This window comes from Hyperolius riggenbachi, chromosome 2 (assembly GCF_040937935.1).
Source record: "Hyperolius riggenbachi isolate aHypRig1 chromosome 2, aHypRig1.pri, whole genome shotgun sequence".
Classification (NCBI taxonomy): Eukaryota; Metazoa; Chordata; class Amphibia; order Anura; family Hyperoliidae; genus Hyperolius; species Hyperolius riggenbachi.
The window spans coordinates 220,609,653-220,629,408 of record NC_090647.1 but is presented as its reverse complement, the minus strand read 5'-3'; the positions used below and the strand labels follow the sequence as shown (position 1 = coordinate 220,629,408).

Below are 19,756 nucleotides of genomic sequence, written 5' to 3'. Positions count from 1 at the left end.
CTGTGGATTTTCAACTTCCCGTCTGGTGTTCCGGGCCACCCGTGACACATCTCCCTGATACATTTTTGGCTTGAGCTCCATTAACTATTGTAAACAGGCACTGTAGTAACATTTAGTAGAGTGCAGTAAATGATTCAGGATATCCATTTTTACTGTAAATGTTCTGCTTTCAGCATCAGAGACACTTCCTATAGCTATGTATTGCTGTATTTTAGTATGTAGCTCCTCCCTCCCAGTGACGCTTAGCCTAGGTTGTTTAGCTATGCCAGGGCTTTATGGGAGGCCAGGCATCCTTTTTCACTGGCTTCGGCATTCTCAGAAACAAACATTCAACAGAGCTGATGTTGCTACCTGATGCATTTCAAAATGTAAAATGGGGTAAGAAAAGATTTTACACTGGGCAAACATTGACTAAATGCTTTATAGAAGATAACAGTATTGTAAGGGGGGGAGCAATTTTTTTCATTGTTAATTTTACTGCAGTTCCTATTTAATGTATCAAATGATATTGGCTGAAAAAATCTATTCACCTCATTCAGGAAATGGTATGGCTTAATATTTGATCACTTCCTTAAATAGGCTAAACATACCAGCAGTGGCACCACATAGATTGGTAAAGTGTGCCTGTGTCATCTTATTTTCTGAATATGTTTCAGTACCTTCATAACCTGTACAGATTTGTATCTTATGATATATATATAGATAACATGTTTTGTGTACTCTGTAAAGCGCTGTGGAAGATGTCAGCACTATATAAATACTAAATAATAATAATAATAATAATATAAACATGTATTTTGATCTATCATGTGCTTTCTGACCATGATTCCTGTAAAAATCCTTCTAAAAGCAGGAAAGGGTTGTCACTCTTAAGATTCGCCCGTGAGTGTGACGATGAGATCTTTGAATGTTTTTAGATTATTCAATGAAAAGGGCTCGTGCTCTGTAGAAACGGGGACATGAGAAAACTGGAGCATATAAGAAAACTGAGGTTTCTGACTAATACAAGCTATGCAAACCTCTCCAAATGTTATGTAGCTGAGCCAGTTACCTGGACCGATATCAGGCAAATGGAGCCAACTGAGAGAACGGCAAGCGACGTATTGGTGTTCATGGGGCTGGAGGAAGCCCTGGGTATGTATAAAATCTTTTAGTGTGCCCATCTCAGGTTTACCTTAAAGTGGTCGGAAAGCCAGCATTTCTACTTGGCTCTAAATTATTCCTTACAGCTTTAAAGCTTCTATCACAGAAAAAAATTCTAGCTGAACATCACTGAAATGGTTAAACAAAGCACTTTGTCCTGCTATTCAGCTTCAAATCTGCATCCAAACTGGAGATAACAGTATATTTTTTTAATTGTTAAACACAAATGTATCAACACTGGAATGTAAACAAACATTCTCTGAGAAACTGTCCCTGCTTCAGGCACGCACAGAGTTCAGAATAGCTCATTAGAGAATTTTCATATATAATAAAAAAAGCAGTTATAATAGAAAAATAATAAAATGCAATGGCAGGTTTCAGGGCAAGATAAACTACACTTTGTAAAACTTGTAATTTGTAGACAGACAATATTACGTGTGCACAAAAGCAAATATGATAACTGTATGAGTAATAAAAAGTAGGAAAACACATTTGTATTGAATGTTATGTCAGCGTTTCAGACCACTTTAAGTATAGTGGAATTCAGGCACCGTCACAGTGCAGGTCCCCTTATTCTGCTACAGGCTGTGATAAGTGCAACCTGTCCAAAAGGTTGGAGAAGCCACCTATATGTGCAAATGTTAGGTTTAATTAAACTGTGTGGGACAATATTCATGCAGTGCTGCTATGTGTCTTCTTTCCTTTTTGTTGGTAAAACTACCAGATGTCCATATATTCTGCTGCCCCATTGCCCATTGTTTTAGTGAACCTCAGTAAAAGGACTTGTACCGCCTACAGCTGATACAGAATACTGCTGCCAGACTGTTAACCAACCAACCCCGTCACTGCCACATAACACCAGTCCCGCACTCCCTTCACTGGCTACCTATAGAATGGAGGCTCCTATTCAAGATCGGCCTACTGACATTTAAATCACTTCATAATCTGGGCCCTGGATGCATGAAAGAAATGTTATAGCTGTGTAGTAATCCCTGCAATCTCAGATTCACGGGTTCTAAGTCATACCCAGAGTCCACTTGGAAACTTTTGGTCCCAGAGCCTTCTGTCATGCTGCTCCTATGTAATGGAATGCCTAACCTCAGTAGATCAGGACAGCTCCATCTCTGGTGTTTAAATCCAGACTGAACTCCACAACCTAATACGGGAGAGTTATAGGCACAATGTCAGCCACCGTGCACACTTCTCCAGAGAGGCATTCCATATGGTACTGAATAAGCAAATAATTGCCAAATAAAAACCTAAGAAAACCCCATGCTTTAGTATAATGCATTATTGGTACTGTTACAGAAGGTTTTCTGTTTTGTTGAATGCAGATGGTCATGTCACTGAGCTCCTAGATGAAAAGAATCACTAGTGGTTAGGTTGGAATTGAAATCGGGATTTCAGATTACAGGTCACTTCAGGATTTTTCACAATGAAAAGTAATGGGGGAGGACAGCAAGAATTCTTTGCGCTTTAAGCTACTTGTAAATTCTTATAGTCACATTCTTATGGTGAGATCAGTCTTGGAATATGGATAGAATATCACATGGGTCAATTCACTAATCAAAGATAAAATTGCTGTGCACTTTACTTGTATGTATGCAAAAAAATGAAGTGTGCGTTGCACACCTAGTGCAACTTGCGTTTTGTACACAACAGTCATGCCATTTGTGTAACACACATACTAGCAACGTGCGAGTTGTGTCCATATCGTGAGTTGCGCTATGCGTGCAGTGCCCACTATATTACCTGCATACATACTAATAAAATGGCTGTCTTCACACTGCATTTTTACTGTAGATTACTGAATATACCCTGTTTCCCTTTGGCACCTAGGGATGTTTGCTTGTGTCAAACCCATGATCTTATCACCCAGCATGACGCAAGTCTTCTACAATAGTGACTAGGTCTGTCATATACATGGTAACCATTAGCTGTTCAATTTTTCTTTCCTTTCTGCAGGTCAGCTGAACAAGAACCAGTAGGTAATATCACTGTAATAGGGTGGCAAATGGAGGAGAAGGTTGATCAGCGTCCCCCTGTTAACAGATCATTCGATACTGTTAATGGCAGAGTGAGTATAATCTTGTCATTACCAAACACCTCTTTATCAGACAGGTTGGGTTCACAGAACTAGTCATTTAGCTGTTAATTAGTTATTTGTTGTGTTATTGTTGTATTTTTGGGAAGACAATTGAATTGCAATGTTTGTTGTTAATTAATTGTAGTATTAAAGCTCGTAAAAGTATTTCAAAATTCTATTTGGCAGACCCTCATACTTTTTGGATTCCAAACAAGGCTGGGAGCGTTCTATTACTATATATAGTCACAGGGTATCCAAAATGCTAATTTCAGTTAGCAAAAAAATATATATATAAATCTGGTATGCAAGTAAACAGTAGATCAGTTCTCATATAAAACCAAATTTAAAAAAACAAGATACATGAAGGAGGGCCTCTGTGATGTCATAAAATGCTGTCCATACTTTATCCAGGAATATAAGCGATCCTGGATATGGCAGTCGCACCAGCAAATGTCCTTAAAAGTACCTTAAAGAGACTCTGTAACAACAAAAACCTCCCCTGGGGGGTACTCACCTCGGGTGGGGGAAGCCTCCGGATCCTAATGAGGCTTCCCACGCCGTCCTCTGTCCCACGGGGGTCTCGCCGCAGCCCTCCGAACAGCCGGCGACTGTGCCGACTGTCAGTTCAATATTTACCTTTGCTGGCTCCAGCGGGGGCGCTGTGGCGACTTTCAGCACGGAAATAGACGGAAATACCCGATCTCCGTCGGGTCCGCTCTACTGCGCAGGCGCCGGAAACTTGCGCCTGCGCAGTAGAGCAGACCCGACGGCGATCGGGTATTTCCGCCTACTTCGGCGCTGAGAGGCATCAGAGCGCCTGCACAGGAGCCAGGAAGGTAAATATTGCGTCACGGCTGTACGGAGGGCTACAGCGAGACCCCCGAGGGACGCAGGACGGCGTGGGAAGCCTCATTAGGATCCTGAGGCTTCCCCCACCCAAGGTGAGTACCCCCCAGGGGCCGTTTTGTCGTTACAGTTCCTCTTTAAGGCCAAATGAGGATGTTGCTGGAAGAACAAAAAGACAACCGGACACCGGGAGCCTGCTCTGGTGTGATAACGTCTTAATGGGTTTCTGGTGAAAAAAAATCTAGTAGGTTTATACTCACAAAGGTGGGTTGCTTCAAAGAGGCAACCACTCGTGTGCGCAGGTGAGGAAGTACCGTCCCCACTCGGCCTTTTTCTGGATGGTCTTGGTCGCAGCTCCAAATGAAAATATATTCGAACCGCCTGATCGTGAGGCGTCGAAACCCTACTAAATAGGCTGTATCAGATAAATTTAGGGGGTAGGAGGCGCCCAATTTGGTATATAACAATACAAATTGACTAGTCTGTTATGAGACTAGAAGAATACTAGTGAGCCAATAGTTAAAATATAGTTTCATTTATTGGTAGTGGTCAGCGCAATGACAACGGTATTGGCGCTCTGACGGGCAATACCGGCCTCCTACGCACAGGCTGCGCGCTCCCTCCGGGCTGGATGGCATCAGATTGTGGCAGCCGCTGAAAGGAGTTCCCGAAGAAGCTGCAGGCACACACTTGACCTGAGGAAGCGGCGTTGTAGAAACTCGTTGTCATTGTGCTGATCACTACCAATAAATGAAACTACATTTTAACTATTGGCTTACTAGTATTCTTATAGTCTCCTAACAGACTAGTCAATTTGTATTGTTATATACAGGTAGAAAAAAACAACCTTTTAAAAAAAATAATACCTTTTAACGTTTTTACAAAACGTTGTTTTTTTTCTACCTATACAATTTGTTTGGCTAACACGGTACATAAACTTTTTTGCTACTATTGTTATATACCAAATTGGACGCCTCCTACCCCCTAAATTTATCTTAAGGCCAAATGTAAGTCCAGGCTAGCACATCAATTTCAAGTTGCAATAGTCTTTTTTCATTGCTACATCAGCACATACACGTGACAATAGTTTTGGGGCTGGCAGCGTCGCAAATTAGAAAATTTTATAACGCAGACTAACGCACAGCAATACTAAAGTCTGTGCGACATTCACAGTGCACACGTTGCATTTGTGTGTAACGTGAGGCGTTATTAGAAAGTGCTGTATGCTGTGTGTTTAGCAATGAATCTGCTGCGTTAGTTGTGTTGCACATGCTCAGTAATGTTTTGTTTTTTTATGTAATGCATGCGCTGTTTTCGTTCCATCACTGTGCAACGAAAACAGCGCACCAAATGCAGGGCTAAAGAATGCACTATAACGTCCAAGTTATAGTGCACAATGCGTTGCGTTAGGGGCACATTGTGCGGCCTTAACGTCGCATCAAACGCAACGTCCTGATGTGAAAGTAGCCTAAAAGTACCTTAAGTGATGTGACATGATGAGATAAACATGGTATACTAGCCCTACTAAGAAATTATCTGAAGTCCCTTTCTCTTTTCCAGTACATCAACAGTTAAAAAACTTGAGTTATCTACACAAATGAGTTTGTCAACTTCTTGTCGAACTCAGTACGGTTTAAATTGAAAGTACAAGGCTGAAAACTGTCTGAGAGGGGAGATTAAAATCACAGATCTACTATATTATTATAATTATCCATCAGCATGCCCACAGGGTTTATCAAAAGGCTGTGTTCCACTTGTTCCAAATGTTAAAGGGAACCAGAGAGGAACGTGATAAAAAAAAGAAGAAGCTTTTATACATACCTGGGGCTTCTTCCAGCCCCATAAGCCTGAATCGCTCCCACGCCGCCATCCTCCGCTTCCTGGATCGGCGGTACCGGGCCCCGTCACTTCCGGCGTATGCGGCCAATTGTCCGCATCACAGCGGCTCCCTCCTTACCCGTACGCATGAGGCTGCGCAATAGGTAGCCTCACGCGTACATACATGGAGGGAGCTCGTTGTGATGCGAACTATTGACCGCGTCAGCCGGCCGACTGGCGGCCATGACGGGACCCAGTACTGGCGGATCCAGGCAGCGGAGGACGGCGGCATGGGAGCGATCCGTGCGTATGGGGCTGGAGGGAGCCCCAGGTATGTATAAAAATCTTTTTTCTGGGGCCTCTGGATCCCTTTAAGCCCCACCTCCCAGGCCTTAGTAGCTGTAAGCACACCTATTTCATATGCATTCACACTTGGCATTAAAGCAAATGCTATTAGTACACATGAACATACATGAACTACACAGAATACATATTTTCATTTGTGACAAGTATTTCTAAAGTAATTTAGGGCCATAATTGCTAAATAATGTTAGAAAGGGGTTTGTAAACTCTGCAGCTTGAAATGCCTATTTACTGTTTTGCATTTGTCCTTCTTACCATTTTGAAATTGTTTGCAATTGTATTGCTTTTTTATTCTTTATTTACTAAGCAGTCTCATGTTTTCTGTTTAGTAAGAACAGGGAAGATTTGTTTTTTTTTTTCTGTAAAAATGATACGCTGTGCCATTAATTAGTACTTTTTATACAAAATGAGCGTGTTTTCTTTGTTGTGAGACTTGTAACTATGCACATTTGAATTTACTGTCTGTGTACACGTTTCGTTTTATTTTTAGACTGTAATCCCTGTTGATGAAAGTTTAACAGAATCTTTAGGAATACGTTCAAAATATGCCTCTTTGCGAAAAGATACACTGCTGAAATCAGGTAGGTAGATCAATAGTGCCTCATATAGTGTAGGTTCTGTGATTGTTAGTATCTTATAGTGCTGGTTTTGTATACTTTCACAATCCTAGTTCTAAGTGAAAAACCATTTGAAGGCATATGTTTCTATTCAGTTTTACCACTTCATAACTATATGTTGTTTTCACCTTATGGACCAATTCTTGCCTTTTAGCCATGTTCTTACTGATTCAATAATACTTTCATCACTGCTTATTACTCTTCGGTGATATCTGAATCTTTTGTGCAACAAGAGGGGCGGGGGGAGCAAACCATTTCAAATAATATTTTTTTTTGTTTCTATACATTTTAAAAGGAAATATTAAAGGAATGCACATTTTTTTCACTTAGTCAAATTGTATTTTCATTTATCTCAACAATGAAATATGTTGTACAATTAGTGTTAATATTTGATTTTGAAATAAAGGTATAGTAGTTTAGATGAAAAAAAGTACATCCGTTAATCAAGTTCAACCAGAAGGGGGGGCTCTATCCTAAACCGGCACATATCCCAGTTGATCCAGGGGAAGGCGAAAAACCTTACAAGGCCTGGGCCAATTGGGCCAATTCCTTCTCGACTCCGGATGTCAGTGAGATAAATCCCTGGATGAACTATCTCAGGAATTATCTAGTAATTTTTCTGCACTGTATACTTTTTTTCTCCTTGTACTGTATCAGTAATAAAAACATTTTATTGGTAAAGTGGGGAAGAAGAGATTATTAGTGGCTGGAGAGTTAATACAGTACAACCTTGTTATAGTAAACTCTGATATAGTAAAACTTCCAGTACAGTAAACTAAATGTCCATGTCCTGGCCAAGCACCATAATAAGTATATGGGAGTAATCCCTGGGATAGTAAACCTGGATATAATAGAACTTCTGTTATGGTAAACCTGTTTTTTGACCCCTGCGTTATTCTGTATCCAGCTGTAGTGGAAAGTGAGTGGGAGCATGTGTCATTCGTCAGCCAGAGACTCATGAGCCGTGATCGGTGGGCAGGCTGACTATTTGTAGCCTGCTCGCTATCTGTACACTACTCTGGGCCAATGTGTATTACGTCAAAAGCACCAGCTGAGTGATAGCTATGCATCCTGTTTAAGCTGTTGCCAGATTATTGAGGGAATTGCCTGTCATCTGTAATTTGCTTGTGCATGGCTGCAACCCTACAGTATCGTCCAGGCTGCACAAAAATGTGGCCAGGGGAGTACATTATAAGTACTGCACCTGCACTAATGGAAATTTTAAGTAAAAAGTAATGTGGCCACTTACTTATCTGGGGCTTCTTCCAGCCCCCTAATGCCTCTTAGTCCTCACCCTCATTCTATGCTGCTCAGTTCCTCCTCTATCCCCCTCTGAATACTGCATACATGGTCCCGTGCCACACGCTGCTTCCATTGCACTTCTGTACCGGGAGCGTTCTGTGCTTGTGCAGTAAGGAAAAATTGCTACTGCCCATGCATAGAACACTCCTAGCCACCGGAGTGCGATCAAGGAGGTGCACAGCCAGCATTACGCATGTACAGTGGCCAGCAACTGGCCGAGAGGGGCTTACAGAGGGGGACAGTGGGGGAATGGAGCAGTGCGGAATGACTGAGAGGGACCAGTAGGACTTTAGAGGGATGGAAGAAGCTTCAGATAAGTAACTGGTCCCATTGTTTCTCACTTTGCACTCCCTTTAACTGGTGAAGCCTATGCTTCCTGTGCAAGCAGTTGTGTGATTATGCCAAGCAAAACCTGCATAATGGGCACTGTGCATTTTGATCTGGCTTAGACACCATCTGTGCTCGCTTGTTGAAGCATTGAAAAGAAAAAATACCTCCCAATTATTGACTGCATTAAGATACGGTACTGTAGTATACTATGTGTACTATAGTATACTATTTGAGCATGGCAGCTTCTGATATATTATTATTTATTTATTATTTCGTATTTATATAGCGCCGACATATTACGCAGCGCTGTACAGTGTGTGTGTATATATATATATATATATATATATATATATATATATATATATATATATATATATATATATCTTGTCACTAACTGTCCCTCAAAGGAGCTCACAATCTAATCCCTACCATTACCATATGTCTATATTATGTAGTGTAAGTACTGTAGTCTAGGGCCAATTTTTTTTAGGGGGAGCCAATTAACTTATCCGTATGTTTTTATAGTAAACTAATTTGTCTTGGAGTTTACTAATAAAGGGATTCTGCTGTAGTTATTTTAAATGTAGAAGAGAGGTGGACTTAAAGAGAATCTGTAACGTCAAAACATCCCCTGGGGGGTACTCACCTCGGGTGGGGGAAGCCTCAGGATCCTAATGAGGCTTCCCACGCCGTCTGCCGTCCCTCAGGGGTCTCACTGCAGCCCTCCGTACAGCAGTGACGTCAATATTTACCTTCCTGGCTCCTGCGCAGGTGCTCTGACGGCTGTCTGCTCCGAAGTAGGCGGAAATACCCGATCGCCGTTGGGTCTGCTGTACTGCGCAGGCGCAAGTCTCCGGTGCCTGCGCAGTAGAGCGGACCCGACTGAGATCGGGTATTTCCGTCTACTTCGGAGCCGAAAGCAGCCACAGCGACCCCGCTGGAGCCAGCAAAGGTAAATGATTTGACAGTCGGGTCTGTCACCGGCTGTTCGGAGGGCTGCAGCGAGACCCCCGTGGGACAGAGGACGGCGTGGGAAGCCTCATTAGGATCCCGAGGCTTCACCCACCCGAGGTGAGTACCCCCCATTGGATGCCTTTGATGTTAGTGTCTCTTTAAGTATGGTTATAAGGTGTGGTCAAACAATATTATCTCTTCATTTATGTTGAGATACACACACATATATATATATATATATATATATATATATATATATATATATATATATAGTGCCATTATACATAGTGCTCCCCTATATATATATATATATATATATATATATATATATATATATATATATATATATATATATATATATATATATATATATAGTGCCATTATACATAGTGCTCCCCTTTCCCCATTTTTATTGCCCACTTAATACTATCCCCTTAAAATGTACTGGGGGATATACTTACCTTGATTATGTATAAGGTCTTCAGACACCGCCAGGCTCCTTCCATCTTTCCATCCTTCTGGCCTCCCCTCCATCTTTTCGCTGTAGCCCTTTTTCATGGCTCCGTCTGGGAGAAGTTGAAGCATGGCGCATGCGCTGTCCACTACAATCTGGGTTGTACATGCCCAAGATGCTCCTGACAAAGGCCGTTGCACACAGCCATGTGGGACCGTGTACAGAGAAGGTGCGCGGATGGACAGCGCATGCGCCCTGGAGATCTGAAACAACCGCCTAAAAACAACCTGCTTTTTTTGAATACCACTAATAGGACAGAGTAGCATGCTCTACAATCTGCATATGGAACCATAAACAAAAGTGAACTGATCTCACATTACCACTTCTCACACAAAACCTTTGCACACTCAGTACACCACACACCTATATATAATGCTATACTAGTCAGTATACATAGTTTCCTCCCAATTCGATAAATATGATCAGATCTCCCGAAAAAAATTGAACGTTTTTTTTTTTTATTTTATTCGACTGAAGAATCTGATCGGATTTACCATTTTTTTTTCGATTATCGATCTGAAATGCTGGAAATTTTTCTTCAATTTTTCTAAAGATTGTATGGTGTGTGTTACATTGTATGGAGTGTGACCACCTTGAGCATCAGGATGCTCCCAAACCTAGTACTCCTTACAGCCTCCTTTGCTGACTCTGTAGAGTTCTGGTAGATACTGAATAGTTACAGCAAAGAAGGCTAGCAGGTAAATCAGGGCACAGGGTGAGCATTTCTACCATGAGGAAAGGGGACTATAACACTACCCAGCACTGCTGCTTTGCCAGTTACTGTAGGGAAGAGGTAACAAAGGGGATTGATTGATAGATGGGGAGGAGGGGGGCTCCTCTAGTCATGTTGCTACCAGGAGGCTAATGAGCACAGGCATATGCTATCATACGTTCTATCCTCAATAATTACAGAGTTCATACATGTACATCATTGTGGCTTAGATGACATCCTAGAGGACCTAGAATCACTATCTTGACAACATGACGTGTTTAAAATATGGTTTATTTATAAGCCAATTATACAATGATCATGTTTAGTTTCTATAGCTGACATGCAAATTACAGTTTTACCTTCCTAAAACAGAAGTTATAACTTTAATGTGTCCATAAAGCAAAACCCATAATGCATCACTTTAGGGTAGTAAGTGAAGTCATGCAGATTGCTTTGGGCTCTACGGAATAAAGTGTCTCAGAGCCTATGATTTTTTTTTTTAGTATACCTATAAAACAAGCCTTTGCATTTTTGACTTATTGCTGCCTTATCCATTCACAGTGTTTGGTGGAGCAATCTGCCGCATGTACCGCTTCCCTACAACAGATGGTAACCACCTCCGGATACTGGAGCAGATGGCTGAGAGTGTCCTTTCTTTACATATACCTAGACAGTTTGTGAAACTCCTGCTTGAAGAAGATGCTGCAAGGTGAGATAGATACTGCCGTAGCTATAAATTATAAAGAGGAATGTGTTCAGTTTGAACAGGTGAATGATTTAGTCTCTGGTTTAAAGGCGCCCACACAAGCACAAAGACTGTCCCCCACAAGGATAAGGGCTTGGTCCCTTTGGTGACAGTTTGAGTGCCGAGTGCTGTACAGATATCTCAGTTTGCTGTAGCACAGTGATGAGTCTCCCTTCTATGAGGAAGGGAGGACGGACAACAGTGCAGTACATGACAGAGCTACTTCTGGCAGGAGTGTTAAGGAAGAGAACAATGCACCTGAGGGTCACTGTGGTTCAGAGATCCTGCATTCCAGATCTTTAAATGATATTGAGGATCACCTGTACGCATGCTGGTTTCTTGGCTGAGGCAGCCATGACCAGTTTGGCATAGTGTGTATAGACCTTTAGTCTACACAAGAAGCAGGGATGTGACATCATTGCAGCCAGTAAATTAGAGTTTTTGCAAATCAAAAACCTGAACAATTTAGTCAAGGGTAAAAGCACTATATTGCCTATAGTAAGTGCCACACTATGTAGGAAATATAATAAATGTTTATTGAACAATACTATAGCACAACCATATTAAAACTTAAGAATTCACGGCAATAAAGCAAATGAAGGTGATAATCATATAATAGGATACAGTAGCTACCAGTTCCAAGAAGCTTGTATACATAATGCATGATAGGAATGGTAATTATCACTTGATGCGCTCAATATGAGTACAGTCAGGCTGATTAACCCAGGATCAAATATGTCAGCTCATATATAAAGTGCTAAATATAAGGTAATTGTGCATAAATAGTGTCCCATAAAATCATCATAAATAACAAAACAAATATGGTGCAGAGCTGCAATCAAACACTGATGATGTAAATAACAATACCAAAAATTGGCAACCAAAAAGGTGCTGAGTGTCCTTCATTGCCAGGAGCGTTGGTATGAATACGGGAAGGAGAGACGTATATCACCCGTCTGCTATACAAGGAACTGGAACAAACAGCCAGTGCAGAGGAGGGATGTCCCGGCAGACTATTCAACAGGCATCGCAGCAGTCACGCTACTCTGTCAAGAGGGGTCTCTCCTGAACATCATGGCATGAGGCGCCAGATTAAGTAGCGCCACAAAGGAGTCACATGGACCACCAGAAGCACATCACGGCTGGATGTAACCACGGCGAAGGGGGAAGTCCCTCCCTGATCACCCATATTTTCATTGGCCTCAATTCACTAAGCAGTTTAGACTAGTGTACAGATGGTTTTTAGTCTACTGATGGTTTGGTGTAATGTTTTAAGCCCAATCTACACAATACGATTCTATTTACGATCCGATTAAATCCAACATGTCCGATCGGGATTCTATTTAATTCGATTTGCCATTGCAAGACAATGGCAAATCGAACTGAATCGAATCGAATCCCGATCGGACATGTTGGATTTAATCGGATCGTAAATAGAATAGTAAACAGAATCGTAACGTGTAGATTGGGTTTTAGACCTGTTTTTAGCCCTGCTTAACATTCAGTAATTACCCAATTCACAAAGGCAAACAAGGAATAACCACGCCCACTTTTTCTGACAGAGATTAGACCAGCTGATTTCTGAAGGTAAAGTAATTCTGTGAGGTATTTTAGATGTGAGGATGGAACCTTTTGAATTAATTATGCAGGAGTTTAATTGTATGCAGAGGAGAGCTCATTAAAGGAGAAGGATGTCAGTCATAGCTACTTGTTTGTGAATTGTATCTTTTGATCATTTCCCCTGCTTTACCCACCTAATTACAAAATGGTTTAGACCAGGTCTAAAACATTAGGTAATAGTGAATTCCCCTTTGATGCAACTGACCAAACCATCAGTAGACTAAAAACCATGAGTAGACTAGTCTAAACTGCTAAGTGAATTGAGGCCATTGAAGAAAACTATGAGGTCATTAAGAGCTTGTCTGCCCATCTATTTGAGGCCAGTTGTAATATCCATAGATGCTGGAGATTCAAAATGTTTTTTGAAAGCCAATTTTCTGCAAAATTAATATACATCTTTAACCAAATCAAACTTGTCCGATTACCTAGTAGGTGAAAAAGATAGTCCTCTTGCAGACCAGTCAGTTCTGTTTGCTGGATAGATTTATTACATTTAGTTTGTCTGTACACTGGGATCCCCCATGCATTTGCATTTCTGGTTAAGGGTAAGTTTCAGATTTCTTATTCTTTCTGGATCTGCACCTACCTCATCTAGTTCGCCTTGGTGTCACTGGATCAAAAAATCACCTTGTGTATATGATTGTCCTGGGAGATAGTAGGCTGTTGGGATGTGCCGACTGGAATCTATGGGTATTGGGTCAGCTCTCTTTGGTGGGAACAGGATTATTGCCCCATTTTGGGGCTTCCTGGGTCTCTGTCTGACTCTCCTTCCATTACCCCATGTGACTATTTAAATGCAGTTCTGATATCATAGTCACCCCTATCACAGTCAAATGTCTTCTTTTTGCCTTTAACATTTGTTTTCGCTAACTGATCCATATCGATTATTAGCCTGACTGTGCTCAGATACTAATTGAATCAGATGATAATTACTATTCATATCATTAATTGTTTGAGCTTCTCAGAACTGGTAGCAACTGAATCATATTATGATTATCACCTTCATTTGACTTGTTGCCTGTTTTCCTTGATTTTAACATGGTTGTGCTATAATATTGTTCAATGAGCATTTGTTATTTTTCATACATAGTGTGGTGCTTAATATGAGCAATATAGTGTTTTTCCCTTGATGTATATCTAAGCCCTAGCTCATCTATGTCTCGGTATGCAGATCTATATTTCTTCTGATCAATTTTGTCACTTGGTAGAGTATCTGTCAGATAAATGAATCTTCTTAATTAATAAACCCCACTACTTGTACATCTTGCGTCTTTAAAACTGGCTATATAAACTGATCAGCCAAGATGTAAAGACCTGCCTAACATTGCATAGATCCCCCTTGTGCCACCAAAACAACTTTGACCCATCAAGGCAAGACCATTGCTTCAAGATCCATTTCTTGCCCTCGCATTCCTGTTGTAGGCACTTTCAGCAGTAGACGGGGGCTAGTATAGGCAATCTGACTCTGTGGCTGCACAGCTCGATAATGAGTAAGCTGCAGTGCATGCGTGCTCTGACACTTTACTTTCATGTCCAGAATTCAGATTTTCAACAGTTAGTGCTACGATAGCTCCTCTGATATACAACCATGCAGTGTCATCTGCCTATGACGCCCTCGCTCCAGTTCGCATCAAACGATCTACACCACTTCACCATGCACGGTGGTTTGACAGCTCACTAAAGGACATAAAGAAAGAAGTGCGCAGACTAGAAAGGAAGTGGCGAAAATCTCAGAATTCAAAAGATAAACGCACCCTTGTCTCTCACCTGGAAAGCTACCAAAATGCGATCACCAAGAAAAAATCCTCCTACCTATCACAGGAGATCGCAAAGGCCGCCAACAGACCAGCCCAACTATTCCGCACAGTTGATAGACTATGTAATCCATCCTGTCTAAAACCCACTATAACTCCCTCAAAGGAGCTATGTGTGAAATTTGCTTGCTACTTTGCTGACAAAGTATCTTCTATTCGGTCTCTCATTCAGTCCACAGCACCCAAGACTCATGCAACTAATGGAAATAGCTGCAAAAACAACCTAACACCCTGGACTGACTTCAAAAGTATTAGTGAGGAAGAGATCTCAGACATCCTCTGTCGTCTCCGCCAGACAACCTGCGACCTGGACCCTGGACCAACTAAACATATGCTGAAATGCCCTGACCTGCTTGGTCCAGCATTTCACAAAATAGTAAATTGCTCTCTGCAAGCAGGGAGGTTTCCTACCTCTCTAAAAGAAGGAATCATCAAGCCCCTTCTTAAAAAAACCTTCCATGGATCCAGATGCAGATCCAGATCCAGATGCTATGAGCAGCTACAGACCTGTCTCCAACCTCCCCTTCTTAGGTAAAGTTATTGAAAAGGCTGTCTATCTGCAACTTGAAACCAGGCTGTCAGTAAACAACATCCTGGACCCTCTACAATCTGGCTTTAAGAAACACCACAGCTGTGAAACGATCTGCTCATGGCAAGGGACAGAGGGGAATGCTCCATCCTAATCCTGTTGGATCTCTCAGCTGCTTTTGATACAGTTGACCATAAAATCCTGCTTAACAGACTGCAGGAGTACTGTGGCATCAGTGGATCAGTCCTCCAGTGGTTCAGATCATTCCTGACTGACAGAACACAGAGAGTATCCCTAGGACCTATAATGTCCAAACCTGCACCTCTACAATTCGGAGTGCCACAAGGATTAATCCTATCCCCTCTGCTGTTTGCAATCTACATGTTGCCAATCGGTACACTTATCCAACGACATGGCCTGACGTACCACTGCTACGCCGATGACACACAGCTATACCTGTCCTTCAAACCTGGTGGAACAGACCCTACCCCAAAAATAAACTCTTGCTTAGCTGAGCTTCAGGCATGGATGAATGATAACTGGTTGAAACTGAATGCTGACAAAACTGAGGTCCTGTTTGTCCAAAGCCAGTGCTCGCCATCAAAACAGCTCTATCCTAAAGCAACACCAATCATGATTGGGAATTCAGACATAAACAGCTCCAACCTTGTGCGCAGCCTTGGCGTACTAATCGATGGGGAATTGAGTTTCAGAAACCAAATTTCATCTGTAGTTAAATCTTCCTTCTTTCATCTGAAGAACATTGCAAAGATTAAACATCTGATTCCCCCAGAGGATCTTCAAACCCTAGTCCACGCCTTCATCACATCACGGCTGGACTACTGCAATGCCCTTTATGCTGGCCTCCCCAAAAAGGACCTGCGTCGCCTGCAATTAGTGCAGAATGCTGCTGCCAGATTGCTAACAAACCAGCCTGTCACATTACACCGATCCTTCGCTCACTGCACTGGCTACCAGTAGAATGGAGAATACTCTTCAAGATTGGACTGCTGACATTCAAATCCCTGCACAATCTGGGCCCTGGATACATGAAGGACTTGCTGAAGCTGCACCACACCTCTCACAACCTCAGATCAGCAAGTTCTATAAACTTGGTCACTCCCAGAGTGCACCTCAAAAAATCTGGAGACAGAGCCTTCTGTCATGCTGCCCCTACTCTTTCGAACTCCCTACTACACCCAGTAAAGACAGCACCTTCTCTGGAGCTATTCAAATCCAGACTAAAAAAAGCCACCTGTTTAGCCTGGCATTTCCAGATTTATAAAATTCTTCCTCTGTACCACGATGGTCGGAGCCATGCTTATGCGCTTTGAGTCCCACGGGAGAAAAGCGCTTTACAAATGTTATTTGTTGTTGTTGTTGTTGTTCTGTGGGATCAGACCAGACTTGTTAGCATTAGCTATCCACACACACCACTGAGCCTTGGGTTCCCTTGACCATGTCACAAGTTGTTCTTTCTCTGACCACTTTTGGTATCTCCACATCTCTAAAATGTGTACCCCTCCAGACCTGTGGTAAGTGTAGCAGCGGAGTTTAGGCTCACCCATTCGACTGCATATCTCCTTCTGTGTCTTCTCTCCATCGTCCCCGGGGCACACGTACCCTGCCACCTGTGGTCACATACATGCCACCGCATTACGAGGTACAGGCGCTCGGTAGTGATATACAGAAGGCACAGGAGGAGGCGTGCTTGTGGATAGGTAAGTGTACACTCTGCTGCAACACTCTGCACAGCCTGGGGAGCACATAGATGGGGGAGAGACCTGGGGAGACCCCAAGTAGAGGCAGTTCCACCGATTTCCAGTATATTTCATGCTAAAATATATTGGAAATTAGTGTGCATTTTGTGGCAGGTTATCCCTGGAATCTGATCAGATCTATCTGATAGTCAAATCTGCTTGCCATCTGCCAATGTATGGGCACATTTACTGAGAAGAGGGAAGTCCAGTTTTATTCTAATTTTCCAACTAGTTGGGTAATCTCTTTGTACTAAAGGAGTACTTGCAATGCTCTTTAATTTGGTTTTAAATATAATATGTATTACCCCCTTCTAACGCGATCATGAATCTGGAATTCCCCTTAATTAGGGGAATAATAAGTTACCTTACCTAAGTTAGAGGAAGTAATGAGTTACCTTGAGACACATTTTGTCTGCCCTTATTAGTTTATGTGGTATTTAGCAGTTACAAGTGGGAGAATTGAGTAAACTGCATTATTATGATTACCACACTTTCAGTAACTGCTTGTGGTTAATTGCATCCTGTTTAACATGTGAAGACTGTATGTGGGCAGTGTTTGTTTCATATATGTAATATATCCTTTGGTTGAAAAACTTTAGTTTTGATCAGTGATGAATAGATCTTAGGTAATTTGTTTTTTCTGAGAATGCTCCTACATTGTGGTTGCCTTGTATGGAAAAGCATGTGATCTTTATCATTAAACCTCATCAGACTTGCCCAAGGCTGTGGCTGTTCTGAGCCTGTCCATGACGGAGGCCTCCTATTAACACATTTAACACTTTAAAATTTGGTACAGCTCATGTAAAATTTAAAGCGCTGCTAGCTTTTCTGGGGGCATATATACATTTAGACAATTGAACAGAGTTGGATATGGAGGCATGTATTTCTTTCTAAACAATACCAGTTGGCTGACAACCTGTTGTTCTCTTATGCCTAGTACACACCATACAATTTTCTGTAAGATTTACCTGCCAGATAGCTAAATTCCAACATGTTGGAAATTATCTATCTAACCATCTATCTGCCCAGCAATTAAGCATTGTTTTACTCAGCAGGAGATTACCAGAAGACAATGCACCGGAGATAATGACCAGTCTCTACCAGTACATTACAGAAAATCTTATCGAAAATCTAACAGAAAAATCTAACAGAAAATTGTATGGTGTGTACTAGGCATTAGGCTGCAGTAGTATCTGGATCACACACCTGAAACAAGCATGCAGCTAATATAGTTAGACTTCAGTCAGAAACACCCGATCTGCATGCTTGTTGAGGGTCTATGGCTAAAAGTAGGGCAGCCAGGCAATGTGCATTGTTTAAGAGGAAGCAAATATGACAGCCCTTTCAGTTTAGGTGTCCTTTAACTTGTAAACCTAGCTCAAAAGTAAAGACTGTGGGAAGTATTTTTTATATTCACATTTACCCAATAGATTCTAAGCAATAAGCAAAAATCGATCAATTAATAACACAACCCAGGAAAAATTGCCACATTGCTAATATACATAAAGTTTACCATAGTTTTGAGACTTATGTAAATTTAACATCACTCACGTTGGCCTCGATTCATAAAAGGCTTTGCTGTAAAAAAAAAATCTGGGAGGGAAAATGTGTGCTTTACCCCACCAAATCCTCATGTTAGCCTCTTGCCTCACATCAAGGTTTTAGTAATATGCTACATCCCTTTTTCTATAGTGTGCATAGGCCCCATATATTCCTTGATCCACAGCCATTGGCTAGCCAACAGTTTAAGACATAGTTTTTATTGGTCACAATGGGTTTTTAAAGGGATGCTATGGTGAAAAAAAAAAATAGAAAATCAACATAATTATATACCCATACACTATAAATGTGTATGTGGCACACTGCTCTATTTATTTTACAATTTCTGTTCTAGATACTTCTGTGGCTTTTAAGGTGTCCATACACTCATCGATTTTTCCATTTGATTCCCTGCTGATACAATCACTCTAATCAAATTGGATCATTTGGGGGCAGGGCACGAGTGGCAGTAGATCAATGGCACATAGCATTGCACTGTGGTTTGATCGATTTTCAGTACATTCCCTGTTGGAATTTATTAAAAATCATTGTGCTGTGTGTGGTAGGAATCGATTCCCTTCAGAAAGGAATCAATTGTTTTAGATCATTAGGTAGAAATCTATATGTGTATGGCCAGCTTTAATATTTACAAGAAACTGACAGGCTACAACTCTTCCTGACGATCTTTGGACTAATTCATCCCTTATAGTGTGTTCTCAATGCTGACCTACGTATTTTTATATATGCATCCGATGTTCCTGTGAGGAAGTAGCAGTGGCACAGCCCAAATGCCGTCTGCTCCATAAGTAACCATGCACATATTTTCATCTCTGTGAAGGTCCTTGCCATTACAGCTAATGATTCTGGCAAGGAAGTTTGAAGTATATACGCAGTAGTGGACATTTACGCTCTGTATCCATGTGTAAACAGGGAGTGCAAATTCTGACGCCTGCACCACAAAAAGCTAAATCTGGGAGGCGGGGTTGTATGAGAATGAGAGCCTTGTGTATTGGCAGAATGGGTGTGTCCAGCCATCGCTGCCCACACTTAAATCCCCGCCTACC

General features: G+C 41.6%; 1 protein-coding gene across 6 annotated transcripts in view; it reads left to right on the top strand.

The window, feature by feature from the left end:
- The window catches only part of INPP4A (inositol polyphosphate-4-phosphatase type I A), a 220,965-nt gene that overhangs the window by 154,014 nt on the left and 47,195 nt on the right, over positions 1 to 19,756 (top strand). For all 6 annotated transcript variants that reach the window (XM_068268175.1, XM_068268178.1, XM_068268176.1 and 3 more), the window contains 3 exons: positions 3,109 to 3,220; positions 6,747 to 6,837; positions 11,247 to 11,394. In XM_068268175.1, coding sequence (XP_068124276.1) covers positions 3,109 to 3,220; positions 6,747 to 6,837; positions 11,247 to 11,394 — 351 coding nt within the window. The remainder of the gene's footprint in view (positions 1 to 3,108; positions 3,221 to 6,746; positions 6,838 to 11,246; positions 11,395 to 19,756) is intronic.